This window comes from Tachypleus tridentatus, chromosome 3 (assembly GCF_004210375.1).
Source record: "Tachypleus tridentatus isolate NWPU-2018 chromosome 3, ASM421037v1, whole genome shotgun sequence".
Classification (NCBI taxonomy): Eukaryota; Metazoa; Arthropoda; class Merostomata; order Xiphosura; family Limulidae; genus Tachypleus; species Tachypleus tridentatus.
The window spans coordinates 31281087-31299230 of NC_134827.1; the positions used below are offsets into that span (position 1 = coordinate 31281087).

An 18144-nucleotide genomic window follows, 5' to 3' on the forward strand; every position below is an offset into this window, starting at 1 on the left:
AATGTAATAATAATAATGTAATAATATCCGCCAAAGAATATTCTTTCAAGTTTACTCGTTTGGTGTAGTGTTAACTTGTAGATGTATGCAATAGCAAATATACACTTAAGTATAAATTAAATATTTCATCGTAAATGTTAATTAAAACATAGTTTTTGCTGTTGCTGTTAGGCCCGACATGGCCAAGCGTGTTAAGGCGTGCGACTCGTAATCTGAGGGTCGCAGGTTCGTATCCCCATCGTGCCAAACATGCTCGCTCTTTCAGCCGTAGGGGCGTTATAATGTTACGGTCAATTCCACTATTCGTTGGTAAAAGAGTAGCCCAAGAGTTGGCGGTGGGTGGTGATGACTAGCTGCCTTCCCTCTAGTCTTACACTGCTAAATTAGGGACGGCTAGCACATATAGCCCTCTTGTAGCTTTGTGCGAAATTAAGAAAAACAAACAAAAAACAAGCTGTTGCTGTTACTTTGGACATTATTGAAGATGCATTGATTCTTTCACTCTTGAATAAGAACTGGTTAATTCGTTGTTATGATATCTACTTATACCATCTTTCTCTGGGATTGAGCGTGGTCCAGTGTTTAGCGCTCCGGACTATAGATCTGCAAGTCCATTGTCACGTCCAGTTACCAGAAATATATTTTGTTCCACACTCTAGGAACATAGGCGTGCTGTTGGTGTGACGGTTAAATCTCATTATTAGATTAGACAAGAGTAACCTAAGAATTGGTAGTGGCACAGAAGTCTTATTTTAAAGTTACAGAAGGTTAGTGCAAAATACCTCGTATTGCTATGAATGAACATCCAAAGAGAAACCAGCACTTTTTTGACACATGCAACAAGGCTTAACGTGTCAGTTGATATACTTGGATTAAGATAACAAGCAGTGACAACCATGCAACCCTCACAACTGCGGAGAGGAAAAACGTGTCAAAAGAGTGTCTGACAAACTTAAGAATTACCGACAAGGTGGATAAATGTATGGGGCCTAATTATTTTTTATGCTGGTGGAAGACATTTTTTATAATTATGCCATCGATAATTGGATATGATTTGAAAATGTAGCCGTTATTTTACGCTTTTTTTTACTTTATCTTAATTTACTACTTTTTTTTTTATAGACGCAAAACAGCGTATTTAAACACGATCTGAAACGATCTAAAGACAGTTTCGATCAGAGAATAATAAACTGTTATGAAAAAAAGCTCCTACAACAAATGCCACCTAATTTACAGGCCTGGCATGGCCTAGCGCGTTAAGGCATGCGCTTCGTAATCTGAGGGTCGCAGGTTCGCGCCCGAGTCGCGCCAAAACATGCTCGCTCTCCCAGCCGTGGGGGCGTTATAATGTGCGGTTAATCCCACTATTCGTTGGTAAAAGAGTTGGCGGTGGGTGGTGATGACTAGCTACCTTCCCTCTAGTCTTACACTGCTAAATTAGGGACGGCTAGCACAGATAGCTCTCGAGTTGCTTTGTGCAAAATTCCAAAAAAGAAAAAAAAAAAAAGCCACCTAATTTGTTGAACACCGACTGATATACGTTCATGATAGTTTAAACGACTAGTTTGAAGGTTTGTAGCATTTATTATTTTGAAGCCGACGTACACCAGTATTTTAATAAAAGTAACTATTAGCTTATCCCAACGTCATAATCATCAGAAAGCCATACATTTCTGAACATAATTTCGCAAGGAAGAATAGCTATGTTAAAATAAGCATACTTCACAGTATACATGAAAGAAAATTGCACCACAGAACAAATTAATTTTGATTGAGGAAAACATTCTGCGGTTACTTGTCTATTGGGGTATAACAAAAAAACAAATTACACATGTAAAAATATTTTCATTTTTATTGCAAGAGCTTTGGCGTGAAAGTTAATATAGATTTGTTTATTATCAGATTTTCTTCTTTTTAATTTTTACAAATGATAGTACATGAACTGTGTTTATGTACGATTGTTGATACTAAAATAAAATTTGTGGAAATAACCATTTAACAACGCCATACTTGTGCGTGTGTGTTCACTCGGAGTAAACCTAAGTTGACAATTCCCGCCAATTTGTTATTATTAAGATCTCTTTATAACACATGTGCTGTAAATGAGATTTTGACAATGTCTAAAGCTAGAGAAAATACTCTGTTTAAGTATTTTACCAAATCTCCGGTTTCAAACGTAAAATCACAAGAAAACAAAAAATCTGTATCGAAGAAAAAATCAAACATCACAAAAGAGCAGGAGAGTGTACGGCCACTTGGCGAAACCCGCACTGTTCACGGTAATATTGGTAAGCCAGCCATGAGAGTTCGGAAACAAATTAACAATGGAATTGCATGCGATATTTGCATTTACCTTACAGTTAAATTTTGTCTTTAATTAAATTAATACGTGTGTACACATAACTGTATAATATTTTGAAACTAATGTGAGAACTAACTAGAATTTTAAAGTACAAGATAATTTAAAAGGTAATGCTAGTAATAGAAAAGGAAAGACTTAAGTTTAAGTTTAAATTTAATATTGTTACTATTACGAATGACGATCATTTAAAAAAGATGGATGAATGGAGAATTTATGCTATTTTGGGGCAGATGTTAAGATATAAAAATAAGTGAAGAAAAAAGAAAAGATTTATTGAAAACCGAATCTAGTGGATGAGTTTAGGTAGGCCTGTGGTGATTTTGTTTCAAATATTTATGGAACTTTGGCAAATAAGCTTTTGTGTATATATATATATACATTGTATATATAAATCTAAAAGGTTGAAAAAGATAAACTGACTTACGAATGTGACTTGTGTCGAAAGAAAGGACGTAAAATTATAACTGTATGAGAGGGTATTCAATTGTTCAGGTTGAAAATATTGGTAATTATGTTTATGTTAGTTTGCATAGACTCGTGTTCTTAAGTCTTAATTAAGATGTTGAGATTGATTATAAAAAGATAATAAATTTTTGTCTTATATTAAACAGTATTTGGAAGACTAATTACAGTTAAGATTCATTTCCTGCTTTGTTAATATATCAACTTTATGTTAAACATTTGGTGTGAACACCCAGTTAAGTTTCAGTTAAGATTCATTTCCTGCTTTGTTAATATATCAACTTTATGTTAAACATTTGGTGTGAACACCCAGTTAAGTTTCAGTTAAGATTCATTTCCTGCTTTGTTAATATATCAACTTTATGTTAAACATTTGGTGTGAACACCCCTATCTGAACAATAAGTATGAGGAATTATTTGATCAATATGTCACTATATTAGAGGGTGATTCTGCTTACTGGAGTTATGCCACATCCTTAAGTAAAACAAAATTTTAGCCCATATGTAAGAATAAATAAATAAATTCATCAGAAATTTGAAAAGAATCATAGTTACAACTGAAAAATGGGTTAACTACGTGCAAGTGTGAACGCTACGTCAGGAAGCCATTCATTTCTCTGAGGTCATCTGAAACCTGCAGTCAAATCAACCGTCAATGTACCCGAGATGAAACTTTCACATTCTTATGTTCGGTCAGCAGAAATATATAAAAGTAAAAAAAATAAAAAAATAGAGTTGTCATTATTGGAATGAATCACATCTGTAATTAAGGTTAAGTAAGCAATTTTAAAGTTTATAAAATTTTAAGAATTATTTTTACCCAATAACTAAGTTGAGTCTTTGTTTTTCAAAGCTTATATTGCATTTGCTATTTAAAATATCAGAAAAAAAAAGTACAAGTCTTCAGAAAGAAGCCTCTGATAATTTTTGAAGTTTAAAATGTTTTATCTTCAAGGGTTAACAAGACATCATTTGGTCCATCTAGGTTATTCAGTTTTCTATAGTTCCCTCTGTTCAAACTGCATACAGAAACTTCTGCTACAGATAACTCTCATCTCTAAACTTTTCATCTGTAAACAAGGGTAAAGTTTTTAATTCTTTTAACTTAAACTTTTCTAAACATACATCATTTTTATCATCTGTTACCAATACCAATAGCAATGTTTGGTAAAATGAAGTGTGTGCTTCCATGTGAAATCTAATTATCATACGCAAAATTATAATAATCTTTGTATGCGTTAACTAATGTTGTATGCCAATTTCACAACTAAAACACAAAATTGTTTTTCTACGTAACGTTAAGGATAACAAGAGACTATTTGGCCTTAAAAGCATGTATCTTTATACAGTTCTGATAATACGTAACATATAATACATCTTTCCTTTTTCAATAAATCACATATTCTTATCTGTAAATAGAAGCTAATTCCATAAACTAACTTGCATCACTATGTTACAAAAATAAAACTGTCTTAAATGGAACAAAGTCTGTGTTTTATAAACCTTTAACTTCTTCCATTAGGCTTCTCATCTTCATGAAAGAGTGCTAAGAAACCAGAGGCATTTCTTCAATTAGTCCTACAAGTAATCCTATCACAAAGAAATGTTTTTAACTTTTCAGAATCTTAATTCTCACACAGTAGGTTTGTTGGTGTTGAATTTTGGTATCCTAAGTGCACCATTCTTCAATGCTTTTGTTCACTCTGCAAGCTTGTAGAGTTCACATAGTGTTTCTAAATTCTTTTTTTGTGTAATCATCTGGCCTGTAAGTTTCTGTAGATTAAATAACATTTGTTTTAATATTAACTTGGTGTGAGAGGTAAATTTGGTTGGTTTTTATCTCATATTGTTATACGTATAATTATTGATAAACAATATATTTCAGTACAAAGGACCTGTCGGTCCATTTAGGCTGATCCGTCCACTAAACTAAACTTAAACAAAAACAATGCCCATCAAAGCCAGGTCTTACCAAGTAAGTACATATAAAGTCTCTTCTTAAACTCCTTTAAGTTTATTGCATTTATCACATCTGAAGGAAGGTCACCCATCCTGTCAGAAAAATAAAACTGTCTTAGCAGAAGATGTGTTTTAATTTTACCATTCTCATCATAAAATACAAAGGAAAAAATGTTACATCGATATTAATCACTTTCCTTAAGTGTCTTAAACAACTGTTAGTTCCCCACTAGATTAAACAACTCTGTTAGTTCTCTACTACATTAAACAACTCTGTTAGATCCCCACTACACTAAACAACTGTTAGATCCCACTACACACTAAAAACTCTGTCAGATGCTCACTAAATTCATCTTTTTTTCAAGAGAAAATTTCAGAGTTTTTAACTTGACCTCATATGACAGTCTTCCTGTCTCATGTATCACCCTAGTAGCCCTCCTTGGGACCCTTTTGAATAATCCAAAGTCCATTTTAAGGTAAGGAACCTAAGAGTGAGCACAGTATTCCAAACAAGGCTTACCAATTATTTATACAGTAATCAACAGAGGCCTTAAAACTAACCCCAAGAAACTACTGATGCTCATCTAGTCAGAAAACAAGTTTCAGTTTTCCGACATATATGTTTGTGCAGTTGAATGTCTTTCATAGCTATAAACACATTATAATGATTTGGGGTATAAATTTTAAAATGGATGCAGTCATTCTGAAATAAAAACATTTTGATGTTTCTAAAATGTATTAAAAAATACAAGTGTATATTTGAGACTTTATAATGTTTTTGTATTAGCTGTTGTACAAAGACTGGCATCATACAGAAAATAATTTATTTAAAGTTTGATTTTGAGAGTAGTAGTGTTTTTTCACTTGTAGGCCTATCTTCTTGAAGAGAATTCAGAAGACAGTTGTAATGGTTTATGATCTTAGCCATCTCACTGATAACATGTATTAGCCTTCCAAACTGTTAAATAAAGTATACATTAATTGTATTAATATCCAGTTGCCACTACTTTCTCATAAGTAATGAAATTTAGTTTTTATTTATCTGTCCAAGTTTAAAAATCATCCAAATTAGTTACCTATTCCAATTCCCCTGACAATACCCACATAAGTTGATCATTTGAAAGGTAGTGTATATATACACCCTTGTGCAAATTAATTGAAACAAGACGGAAAATTATGATTTTTTCAATTTTTTTGCGTTTTATTTCTGAGAATCTAAAAATTACTCACAAATTAATACATGATATGACCGTCTTTATTTTTCAGAAGATCATTAATCCACTTTGGCATCGAGTCCACGAGTTGACTACAATCTTTACTAATTTTTGGATCGCAGTACCACACCTCAATTATGGCCTCAATTAGTTTATCTTTCGTAGTACAGTCTTTTCCCCAAAGTCTTTCTTTACAAATCGCCCAAAGATTTTCAATAGGATTTAAGTCCAGAGAGTTTCCAGGCTAGTCCAGCACCTTTATTCACGTTGTAGTCATAAAATTTTTCACAAGTTTCGATATGTGGCACGGAGCCAGATCTTGCTGAAAAATGCCAGATCTGGAAATCTTTTTCAATTCTGGAATGACTCTTCTCTACAAAACTTCAATGTACTGTGGTCCTCGCATCATACTTTCTACGATATGTGAGCCTCTGATGCCGTAGTAGCTGATAAAGCCCCAAAACATCTTATTCAAGGGATGTTTACAAACTGATTGATGTGAGATTCTCGAAATTTCTCACCTGGAGATCTGCGAATATGCAGACTTCTTTGACCCTGTAAGAAGAAATGTGTCTTGTCACTGAATAACACCTTCCTCCATTGTTCTTGTGTCCAGTTCTTGTATTTCAGACCCCATTGATACCAATTTTTCTTCATTGAGTTGGTAAGAAGCTGTTTTTTGACTGGTCTCCTTGTCCTTCTAACGCAATTTTGAATGACGTAATATTCCTCAAAATTTCGTCATGTATCCCAAAAATAGATCGACCGTACTGCAAAACGCAGCTACTGATGTTGTCTGTGTGAAAATATGACTATTAAAGGAAATCAGCAGATCCAGCGAGCCTACAATGGCCGCCATGCTGAAAATATTGTAAAATGACCATTTGTTTCAATTAATTTGAACAAGGGTGTATATATATATATATATATATAGAGAGAGAGAGAGCTTTTTTTAAAAATAATTCTGGATATAAGCTTTGACTGCTTGTAATGCTGACTTAACATTCAAGTTATTATTTATTGTTCTGTTTTTTCATTATATTTTATGGTCTATAAATTTACTGCAACTTTGATGTGTAAATTTTAGGAGTCAGAAGAGGTGACATCGATGAGTCAAAACTATTGTCACCGTCTTCACGTTTTTATATGATTCAACAGAGATAAGTGTTTTTACTGATCTGTTCAAATCACCGTCTTCACGTTTTTATATGATTCAACAGAGATAAGTGTTTTTACTGATCTGTTCAAATCACCGTCTTCACGTTTTTATATGATTTAATAGAGATAAGTGTTTTTACTGATCTGTTCAAATCACCGTCTTCACGTTTTTATATGATTTAACAGAGATAAGTGTTTTTACTGATCTGTTCAAATCACCGTCTTCACGTTTTTATATGATTTAATAGAGATAAGTGTTTTTACTGATCTGTACAAATACCTTCAGGTTGAGTTTGTATTTTTGAGTTTACAGGAGTGTGCTCATTTTAATGTTTTTACTATAGATTGTCCCTTCACTCTCTATGAAGTTGTGTGGGCAAAACTGGAAGGTTATCCCTGGTGGCCAAGTTTGGTTTGTAATCATCCTAAAGATCATGTTTGTGTGAGGCCAGGAAAAATCCCCCAAATCCATGTTCAGTTTTTTGATAATCCACCAACAAGGGCATGGGTGAAGATGAAGTGTGTATCTCATTATTTAAACTGGAACTTTAAACATGTTAACAGATTTAGTGGTATTAGTTAAAGAAAAATTTGAGTTGACCATTTTAATGACTTGTAAATATTTATAATTACTATTATTTTCATAACTGGTTATAGCTACTTTTTTTACATGTAGGACACTTTAACACTCCTACGAAAAGTGGGGCCTAATAGGCCCCAGAGCAACTTGAAAGGTTATTAATATTAGGCTAATAATTTTGTATTTAAATGAAATTGCCATTTCATTTAATGAAATCAAATCAAATCAAATTAAATGGCAATTTCATTTAAATACAAATTTATTAGCCTTATATTAATAACCTTCAAGTTGTGCTGGGGCCTATTAGGCCCCACTTTGTAGGAGTGTTAATTGTTATAAAGTTAATTCTGTAAAACATCATTCAAAAAGCACGTAAATACTTTCAAAGAATTTGGACACGTTCCACAAAAGTATCTCTGTGATAGATGTTAAAATATATTTACATTATACTGGAAAGTAAAAGATACTGGTTGTACTACTTTTTGTTTTATTTATGTAGACTGTAAAACATAGATTAATATTAATAAACCTGTTGGGAACAAGTGCTAAATAAATAATGCTCCAACTTTTATTGTATTTACGTTTGGTAACAACAACAATAATTTACACCAAAATATCTCCTATCATTAAAAAAAGTTTTTGTGTGAAAGGAAAGTTAAATTGAATTTAGATTAAAAAGAAATAGGAGAGAAGTGTTTATCGTTGAGTTGTATTTGTTGGTACAGATCTCTTTAACCAAGTAGTAAGGACAGTAAAAATAATCTACTGTTCGTCTACTTCCTTAAAAAATTTTGAAGCTGTTAAGTTTACAGTTAGAGACATTAATTTTAATGTGTGTTTTTTTTTAAATTAACAGATTTGTCAAAAAATTCATTAGTGGCAATCAACCAGATATTCCAAGTCGTAAAGATCCTGTCTGGAAGGACAGTGTAGAAAAGGCAGAAAAGGCTCTTCCGATGAAACCTGATAAAAGGGTCGATCTGGTTGTTTGTATGGAAAGTTCAGATGAAGAAATGACTGATGAGAAACTCGGTAAAGTAATTCGAGGGTATTCGTGGCTGTTTCAGTGTATTTGTTATAACTGTCTTGGTCAAGTTTAACGTATGACACAAAATGTTATTAACAGTAAGGGTACCCAGATGAGGAATCAATGCATTCTAATGATTGTAAATACTAGTTTAACTATGATATGGTCTGTACATTCTATTTAATTGGCTATTCTTATTACTAGGAATAGATGTTTAGTTGTTATCTATATAAGTAGCTTGGTTTGATCAGTAGTTAATATTTAACAACTTTGATAACTATCATGATAGTGTAACAGTTTTTCAACTATCTTGATGTCATATTTTTATTTGATGGAACATTGTTTATGTGATAGTGATGTATCTCCCAGTGACTCAGAACTATGCATTGCATCATTACATATGTAAAATGTTTTGTTCACTTGTAAACACAAAGTTTTTATGCAGTTCTGCCCTCTTAAAAAGAGTAAGATATCAAGATAATGCTGTACCAATTGAAAGAAAAACATGCCAGTAAACTTTATTAATCATGATACCTGTTTTTTTCTGTAATTTTTTAGAAGAAAATGGTGTCATGTTGGAATCTATGGAAGAAAACTTGAATACTGAATCTGTAAGCTGTTTTTGTTTGAAGTACTTCATCTCATTTTTTAAAAATAAAATATGAAAATGTTATTGCTTGTAACAGTGAACATCTTATTTTCTTTTCTAATTCATTAAAGCTATTTTTTTTTTAGATTATGTAATGTATTGTTAGTTTTTTTGTTGTTTTTTTTAATTTTGCAATTTTGTGCAAAGCTACACGAAGGCTATCTGAGCTAACTGTCCCTAATGTAGCAGTGTAAGACTAGAGGGAAGGCAGCTAGTCTTAACCACCTGCTGCCAACTCTTGGGCTACTTTTTAACCAATTAATAGTGGGATTGACTATCACATAATAACATTCCCATGGCTGAAAGAGCAAACATGATCGGTGCAACGGGGTTAAAGAGTTTAAAATGAATGCAAATCTGTTTGAGTTGTATTGAATGAACACATACAAAAACCAGTTTTATTCTCTTGGTATACCAACTTGAATGTAAGTGATGACTACACATTGAAAGTGTATACATGTACTATATCAGGAAGGATTATAAACAACTGTATATTACATTTGCTGTTCAAAGTAGCCCTGGTTGTTACTGCACTTGACTTGCAGTTTACTTGTTGTAAGTTTGAAACATGTCACTGAACATGCTTGTCTTTTCATTCATGAAAGTGGTATGATGTGGCAATTAATCCCACTTTTCTTTGGTAAAAAGTGACCCAGCAGTTGATGACAGATGATGTTAACTTAGCTGTCTTCCCTTTAGCCTGTCACTTCAAAATTAGGGATGGCTAGACCTTGAGTAGTTTGATACAAAGTTCAACAGATAAACCTTTCAGAAGAAGCACAAGTATATGAAGACAATGGGGTTTCTTAAAGTAATTTTGTTTTCTGAATAGTAAATTTTTTTCATTGTGGTAAATGTTGCATGAGCTATTTATACATATGTAAGAATTCTGTGATTGAGGGGGGGAGTGTAGATTGGTAAAAACTTTAAAATTATTAACAAACATTTACAATTTAATTTATATTTAAAGCTATTTTCACTAACTTCATGTATTACTAAACATTTTTATATTGTATCTTATGTAGATACGTTTTTCTTTTACCCGAGATACTCTGGCAAACTGTGAGCAAGGGGGTGTTATCATTGTACTGCCAGTCATCCCTTCAACTTGTGATGACACTTGAGCATTAATAAAAACATAAAAAAAAAAAAAAATGAAATGAATGAGTTAATTTTTGGTTGTTATGATCTCCTTACATGTGTGTGTATCATAAGATTAAAGGAAAATATTCAACCTGTTTATAATCTTAGATTTCTTCACTGTTTGTCATATATTTTGTTAAGTTCACTGGTTGACCAAAAGAAAGGGTTATATAAATGGATTATAATTTTATATTTGCTCATGTGACAAAATAAAACCTAGTTTTACAAAATCATGTTCTAAGTTTTTGATAATATCAGTTTTTGCCATAAAATTACCTTATGTTTGAAAGATATGTATGATATACATTAGTGGTATTCTTAAAGCTGATGTGTATTTTATTATTTATAGGTTTTTTGTGTTTTGTTTTTTTTACTCTTCGTAGAGTGATAATTCATCTGATCAACGAGTGAGGAAACGTCGTCGAATAATAATAGAATCTGAAAGTGAAGATTCTGTAGATGAATTTAGGCCTAATGATAAAGATGAGAGCGATTCAGACTCAATCAGTAGTGGTGTTGATGAAAATGAAATTTCAGAACCAGAACCCGAGTCTGAGGAACTCTCACCTGTTAAGGTTAGCTCCAAAAAATGAGTTTTTGCTCTTCAGATGGTATTATTGATTTTACAAAGAACTAAGTAATCAGTTTTAAAGATAAAAAGTACTTTAGGAAATTCTTAGACAAAATTCTTAGGAGTATTAATTGTCTCATGGGTTCCATGAAATGTGCCGTTATGTTTTCTTTGAATTATGAGGAGAGATAATTGTTCTGATAGTTAACATTTTTGAAGACCTGACCAGTTTTTCTTAGTTGAACCTTCTATACTTGTGTGGGTGTGCATCATGAATTTATGTATGATCTTATATTAAAGCATAACCTGCTCTACATGTGTTAGTAGAGCAATTTACTTTGGCTGTAGGTGTGTAAAAGTCATAAATAATCACAAAAACGTAAGATTTGGGTGTAAAAAAAATAGGATATGTATTAATGTTTGATTTTAAAGTTGGTGTTTTAATTTGATTTAGTATTACAATTATGTGCTGCTATTTGCACAGAATACAAACCGGAAAGCAAAAAGAAGAAGAGTTGAAAATACTTCTACAATAGAGAAATCTCCAAGAACACCAGTTTCTGTCAGCAACCAGACCAAAGCCAAACTAGCTTCATTTAGTGCATCAAAAACAGTATGTAATTTTGTCATAAATAATACACAAAAAACTAATACTGATATTAGAAAATGAAATTGTATTATTTAGTTTGTTTTTGTTCCATGACAAAATGTAAAATAAATTTGAATTAGTCTTAGCATAACAAGTACTTATTATAATACATATTTTATCAAGTTATATACCTTACAGATTAAATATTTTTTGTTTGCTTTAGCCTTCCAAACCAAGTGAACCCGATGGTGAAGCAAAATTGTGGGCACATTTGAAGTTAGACTTTCTGAAGGATGGAAAACGAAGGTAGGAAGAACTATTATCTTTGTGATGTTTTATCCTCATTTGTGACTAACGTACTTTCTGTATTAAAAAGTGGCTTTATTGATGTCAAAATGGTATGTGCACGTATATTATAGCATTAAGGTTTTAATTACGTGCAGGAAGCTCAGAAGGAATTACAAATATTTTATATTTTAAGTGAAATGTGGTGAGAATAATAAAGTTACAGTTAAAAGTATCCAGATTATTATAATATTTCTTACGATATATTTGAAACTACTAAAAAATGTAGAAGAAAGAAATTTTAATTTCTGTTTTTTTAGAATAATTAATTATTAAAGTTTATATGGCTATGTGCTGCTTGGTGGTTAGTATGTTAAATTTCATTTGAGTCTATGGTATGGATCTTATTGATGCAAAATAAAAACAAATTATACTTGTGTAAATGAGATAATGAAATACTCAAGTTGAGTAGACCAAGAGTTGATTGAGTTGTTGACTAGCAACTTTCTACCCTAGTCTGTTAATATGAAATTAGGAATGGTTAGTGCAAATAGGCCTTGTGTAGCTTTGAGCAGATATCTAAAACAAACCAAAGTGTACAATTTTTGCTTATAATGTAAAAGACAGAAGTATATAAACATTGCTTTCACAGATTTTTGCTCTATTAATAGAGATTATTTCTTTATTGGAGAAATCAGATGTGACAATTATGATGGCTTGGAAAATGATAACATAAGTCAAAAACAACAAAACCATAAAACTTGTATACAAATTATAAGATTTAACTGATGACATGACTTAAGAAAATAAAAACTGGAACCAACTTTGTTATATTATACAAATTTTAAGTATCTTAAGTATTTAAGTATCTTAAATTGTACTTTAAATGAAATATAGAAAACTGAAAAACTACCTTGACAATTAACATAATTTTAAACTGCCAATTATATGCAATTGCATTTGCAATCTTGCCAGATCCTTTATTACATCTTAGGCCTATGAATCTACATCAGTTTAAAAACTGGAAAACCATGCAAGATAAGAAATATTAACCTCACTTGTAAGAACTGACTAAAGCTATATTTTCTGTAGTTTATTATAGTGTGAGTTTGCAGGCTCACAGGTATTTATAAATAAGGTTCCTCTTATTATCTGTAAAAAGTAATCAAATATGATTTTAAATTTATCAGTAAAGGTAACAAAGTATTGTTAAATTAGAATACATTAAAATTACTGATTTAAAACTTAAGTTATCTGCAAGTATTAGCAGTTTGGGGATTCTGGTATATCAGATTATTTGATGGTGACACTGAGACCAGTAAGTTATGACCCAGTGATTTACATGTAGGCTGCACGTGCACTGTTAAAATGAGTGACACTATTCGTATTATTTTAAACATTTGGAATTCCCTGTGTAATGGTCTTTTGCATAAAAGATTAAGATGGCATGAATGTCAATGAGGAAGACCAGATTGATTTCTTATGGTAATTGGTTGTTTCAAATTTGGCCAAGATACAGTTAGTCCTATGGTTTCAGTTGAGCATCAGTCAAAATGACTCATAGGTTAGTGTCTAGATACATGTAATAACAAAGGTATTTCTTTTTGACTTTGCTTCCAGTTTTTACTCAGTGAAGTTAGAATTAATGTTGATTATCTTATTAAATGTAGTTGAGTACAACTTTTTATTAAACTGTCAAGACATTACTTATCAAACTGGTTAGGAATTAACAGAAAGTTGACCACAGAGAAAATGTGATGGTACAGAAGGTACTGACTGATTTTACAACTGTTACTGTAAGTTAACTTTATCAGTGATTAGTTTGGTTTAGATAGAAAAGTTGGAATGCTCAACAATCGGTAAAGCACAAAACAAGGTAAAAACAGCCTTCGTACAAGGCACATTAGCCTCTATTACAAATATACAAGAGATATTAAGAGTAGTTGGTGAAAGATGTTTTCACCTCAACAAAGCATTACCACAGTGTATATAACTTTGTAAAGTTTAATTAAACACGCTGTGTACATTTACAACGAAATTCACATTACATTCTTATTACTGACGTTAGATCTACCATTAAAGGCCTAAGACTTCACTGAAATAGATTTGATACTATACTCGCTGTACAAACTTGATAATGAATTTTCACTATAATATCAAGTCTATTTCAGTAATGTCTTACGCCTTTAATGGTAGCTCTAACATAGGTTTAAAGGTATAACTTAATGAAAATAAAACTTAACAATACTAATTTTATACACACAGATTGACGGACATGAAAGATATTGTGACATGTGTTATACCTGTGTTTGAGTTTTAAGTTGTGCAATATTATGTAGCTTATTATTTCAAGACATGAAAGATATTGTAACACGTGTTATACCTGTGTTTGAGTTTTAAGTTGTGCAATATTATGTAGCTTATTATTTCAAGACATGAAAGATAGTGTTGTGACACGTGTTATATCTGTGTTTGAGTTTTAAGTTGTGCAATATTATGTAGCTTATTATTTCAAGACATGAAGATAGTGTTGTGACATGTGTTATACCTGTGTTTGAGTTTTAAGTTGTGCAATATTATGTAGCTTATTATTTCAAGACATGAAAGATATTGTGACACGTGTTATACCTGTGTTTGAGTTTTAAGTTGTGCAATATTATGTAGCTTATTATTTCAAGACATGAAAGATATTGTGACACGTGTTATACCTGTGTTTGAGTTTTAAGTTGTGCAATATTATGTAGCTTATTATTTCAAGACATGAAAGATAGTGTTGTGACACGTGTTATATCTGTGTTTGAGTTTTAAGTTGTGCAATATTATGTAGCTTATTATTTCAAGACATGAAAGATATTGTGACATGTGTTATACCTGTGTTTGAGTTTTAAGTTGTGCAATATTATGTAGCTTATTATTTCAAGACATGAAAGATATTGTAACACGTGTTATACCTGTGTTTGAGTTTTAAGTTGTGCAATATTATGTAGCTTATTATTTCAAGACATGAAAGATAGTGTTGTGACGTGTTATATCTGTGTTTGAGTTTTAAGTTGTGCAATATTATGTAGCTTATTATTTCAAGACATGAAAGATATTGTGACATGTGTTATACCTGTGTTTGAGTTTTAAGTTGTGCAATATTATGTAGCTTATTATTTCAAGACATGAAAGATAGTGTTGTGGACGTGTTATATCTGTGTTTGAGTTTTAAGTTGTGCAATATTATGTAGCTTATTATTTCAAGACATGAAAGATATTGTGACACGTGTTATACCTGTGTTTGAGTTTTAAGTTGTGCAATATTATGTAGCTTATTATTTCAAGACATGAAAGATATTGTGACACGTGTTATACCTGTGTTTGAGTTTTAAGTTGTGCAATATTATGTAGCTTATTATTTCAAGACATGAAAGATATTGTGACACGCGTGTTATACCTGTGTTTGAGTTTTAAGTTGTGCAATATTATGTAGCTTATTATTTCAAGACATGAAAGATATTGTGACATGTGTTATACCTGTGTTTGAGTTTTAAGTTGTGCAATATTATGTAGCTTATTATTTCAAGACATGAAAGATAGTGTTGTGACGTGTTATATCTGTGTTTGAGTTTTAAGTTGTGCAATATTATGTAGCTTATTATTTCAAGACATGAAAGATATTGTGACATGTGTTATACCTGTGTTTGAGTTTTAAGTTGTGCAATATTATGTAGCTTATTATTTCAAGACATGAAAGATATTGTGACATGTGTTATACCTGTGTTTGAGTTTTAAGTTGTGCAATATTATGTAGCTTATTATTTCAAGACATGAAAGATAGTGTTGTGACACGTGTTATATCTGTGTTTGAGTTTTAAGTTGTGCAATATTATGTAGCTTATTATTTCAAGACATGAAAGATATTGTGACACGTGTTATACCTGTGTTTGAGTTTTAAGTTGTGCAATATTATGTAGCTTATTATTTCAAGACATGAAAGATATTGTGACATGTTATACCTGTGTTTGAGTTTTAAGTTGTGCAATATTATGTAGCTTATTATTTCAAGACATGAAAGATATTGTGACATGTGTTATACCTGTGTTTGAGTTTTAAGTTGTGCAATATTATGTAGCTTATTATTTCAAGACATGAAAGATATTGTGACATGTGTTATACCTGTGTTTGAGTTTTAAGTTGTGCAATATTATGTAGCTTATTATTTCAAGACATGAAAGATATTGTGACACGTGTTATACCTGTGTTTGAGTTTTAAGTTGTGCAATATTATGTAGCTTATTATTTCAAGACATGAAAGATATTGTGACACGTGTTATACCTGTGTTTGAGTTTTAAGTTGTGCAATATTATGTAGCTTATTATTTCAAGACATGAAAGATATTGTGACACGTGTTATACCTGTGTTTGAGTTTTAAGTTGTGCAATATTATGTAGCTTATTATTTCAAGACATGAAAGATATTGTGACACGTGTTATACCTGTGTTTGAGTTTTAAGTTGTGCAATATTATGTAGCTTATTATTTCAAGATATTTAATACCCTATTATTTATCTTAACCCTACTAATCATACCACATGGGAATTAAAAACCTTGCAAACCTTTTAAGTATAAATAGTCTAAAGCATTTCTTTAAAAAAAAATCATGATATTTCTTTTATAAGAGACTTAGTGTTCAACATCAGACTGGTTATTGTTTTAGATACTTTTAACTTAATATCATTGGTAGAAATTAAATCTATTTTGTTTAAGGGACATAGAAGGTCGACCTCAGTCTCATCCAGATTATGATCTGAAAACGTTATTTGTTCCAGAGAGTTTCAAGAAAACTCTTACACCAGTAAGTGCTGTTTTATATTAATTTTTTTTTTTTACAAGAAGAAATGTTATGATTTATCCTTTTAATTTAAGATTTAAATATTCTCTTAACCCCTTTGCAATGGTAACATACATTAGTTTATTTACACATGTTAAGTATTTGTACTGTAATTTTTGATACAGCATGTGTGTCTTTACAAAATTTGGTAGACTTTTAATAAAGATTACAATTCTTTTGTGCACAAAAATAAGATTTTTAATGAAATATTTTTACTAAAGATTTGTTTTTGAAAATATTGAATCTGTTTCGTTACTAACCTGAATGCAAAGTGATTTTGTGTTGTGATTTAAAAAAACTATTTAGCATCACAAAAACCTCAAATATTAATTGCATAATCTCTAAAACCTCCTAAATACATTTTAAATGTTTGTTTTTAGTAAGACTTTATATTTTATTGTTTTCTATACTCTAATTATGTGAGGTCTTTCGCTTTACCAACACCATAACCGTCATTAAAAAATTGGGAAATGAATGTAAGTTGTTTTGTTTCATGCTAGAATTACTAAATATTATAACACATGAAAAGACAAATGTTTAGTTAAAGTAGTTTAAGTCTCACAACTTGGTGTACTTATATATGCATTTCTTATTTTTTATTATATTGACCCTACTGTCATGCCAAGCTAACATTACGTAACTTGCATTGACAAAGTGCACATGCATTCATTTTACATATTCAGTAATATAAAACTGACCTTTAGTCTTCTCTGTCTTGGCTGTGTTTTAGTGGATTAGTATTTTGTAATATGGTCACATTTCAATTATTATACTTTATATACACTTGTAGAGATTATTAACATTTACAAATAAATTGTTAAACTTGATTTTTTAATAAAGAACAATAGATAAAGTAAAGAAACCAGTTATTTCTTTTTCACTCTGACTTTTAAACTTAGTTGCTAAGCCTTATAAAATTTCATGTGGAGAAAATCAAATAAAATTTTTAGATTTTATACGTACAATTGAATAACCTTAAAATCATAAATAACTACATTGATATCATATATTTCCCAATTGCTTATGCCCAAAGTAAATGGAAAAGACCAATTTTTATCTTCAAAGCATATAACGAAAACATGATGGGAGACTATATTTGGAGGCTGATAGATGAAAGTGATTTTCAGTCACAAATCTCAAAAAACTACTCACTTCTAAACATTTTTGTATAACTTTAGTATAAATACATGTAAAATGTGATTCATATGTTGATTTATTCAGACCTTATGTAAATGAAAATGTGCAAATTTGCCTTTTTTTTACATAGAATAT

The 18144-nt window shown here is 31.0% G+C and overlaps 1 protein-coding gene across 1 annotated transcript in view; it reads left to right on the forward strand.

The window, feature by feature from the left end:
• Window positions 1-2009: 2009 nt before the first annotated feature.
• Window positions 2010-18144, forward strand: part of LOC143246637 (DNA mismatch repair protein Msh6-like) — a 58097-nt gene continuing 41962 nt past the window's right edge. Inside the window, 8 exon segments of the mRNA XM_076493685.1 lie at window positions 2010-2288; window positions 7500-7674; window positions 8592-8767; window positions 9321-9373; window positions 10938-11129; window positions 11610-11738; window positions 11938-12020; window positions 16749-16836. Coding sequence (XP_076349800.1) covers window positions 2117-2288; window positions 7500-7674; window positions 8592-8767; window positions 9321-9373; window positions 10938-11129; window positions 11610-11738; window positions 11938-12020; window positions 16749-16836 — 1068 coding nt within the window. The 5' untranslated portion in view covers window positions 2010-2116.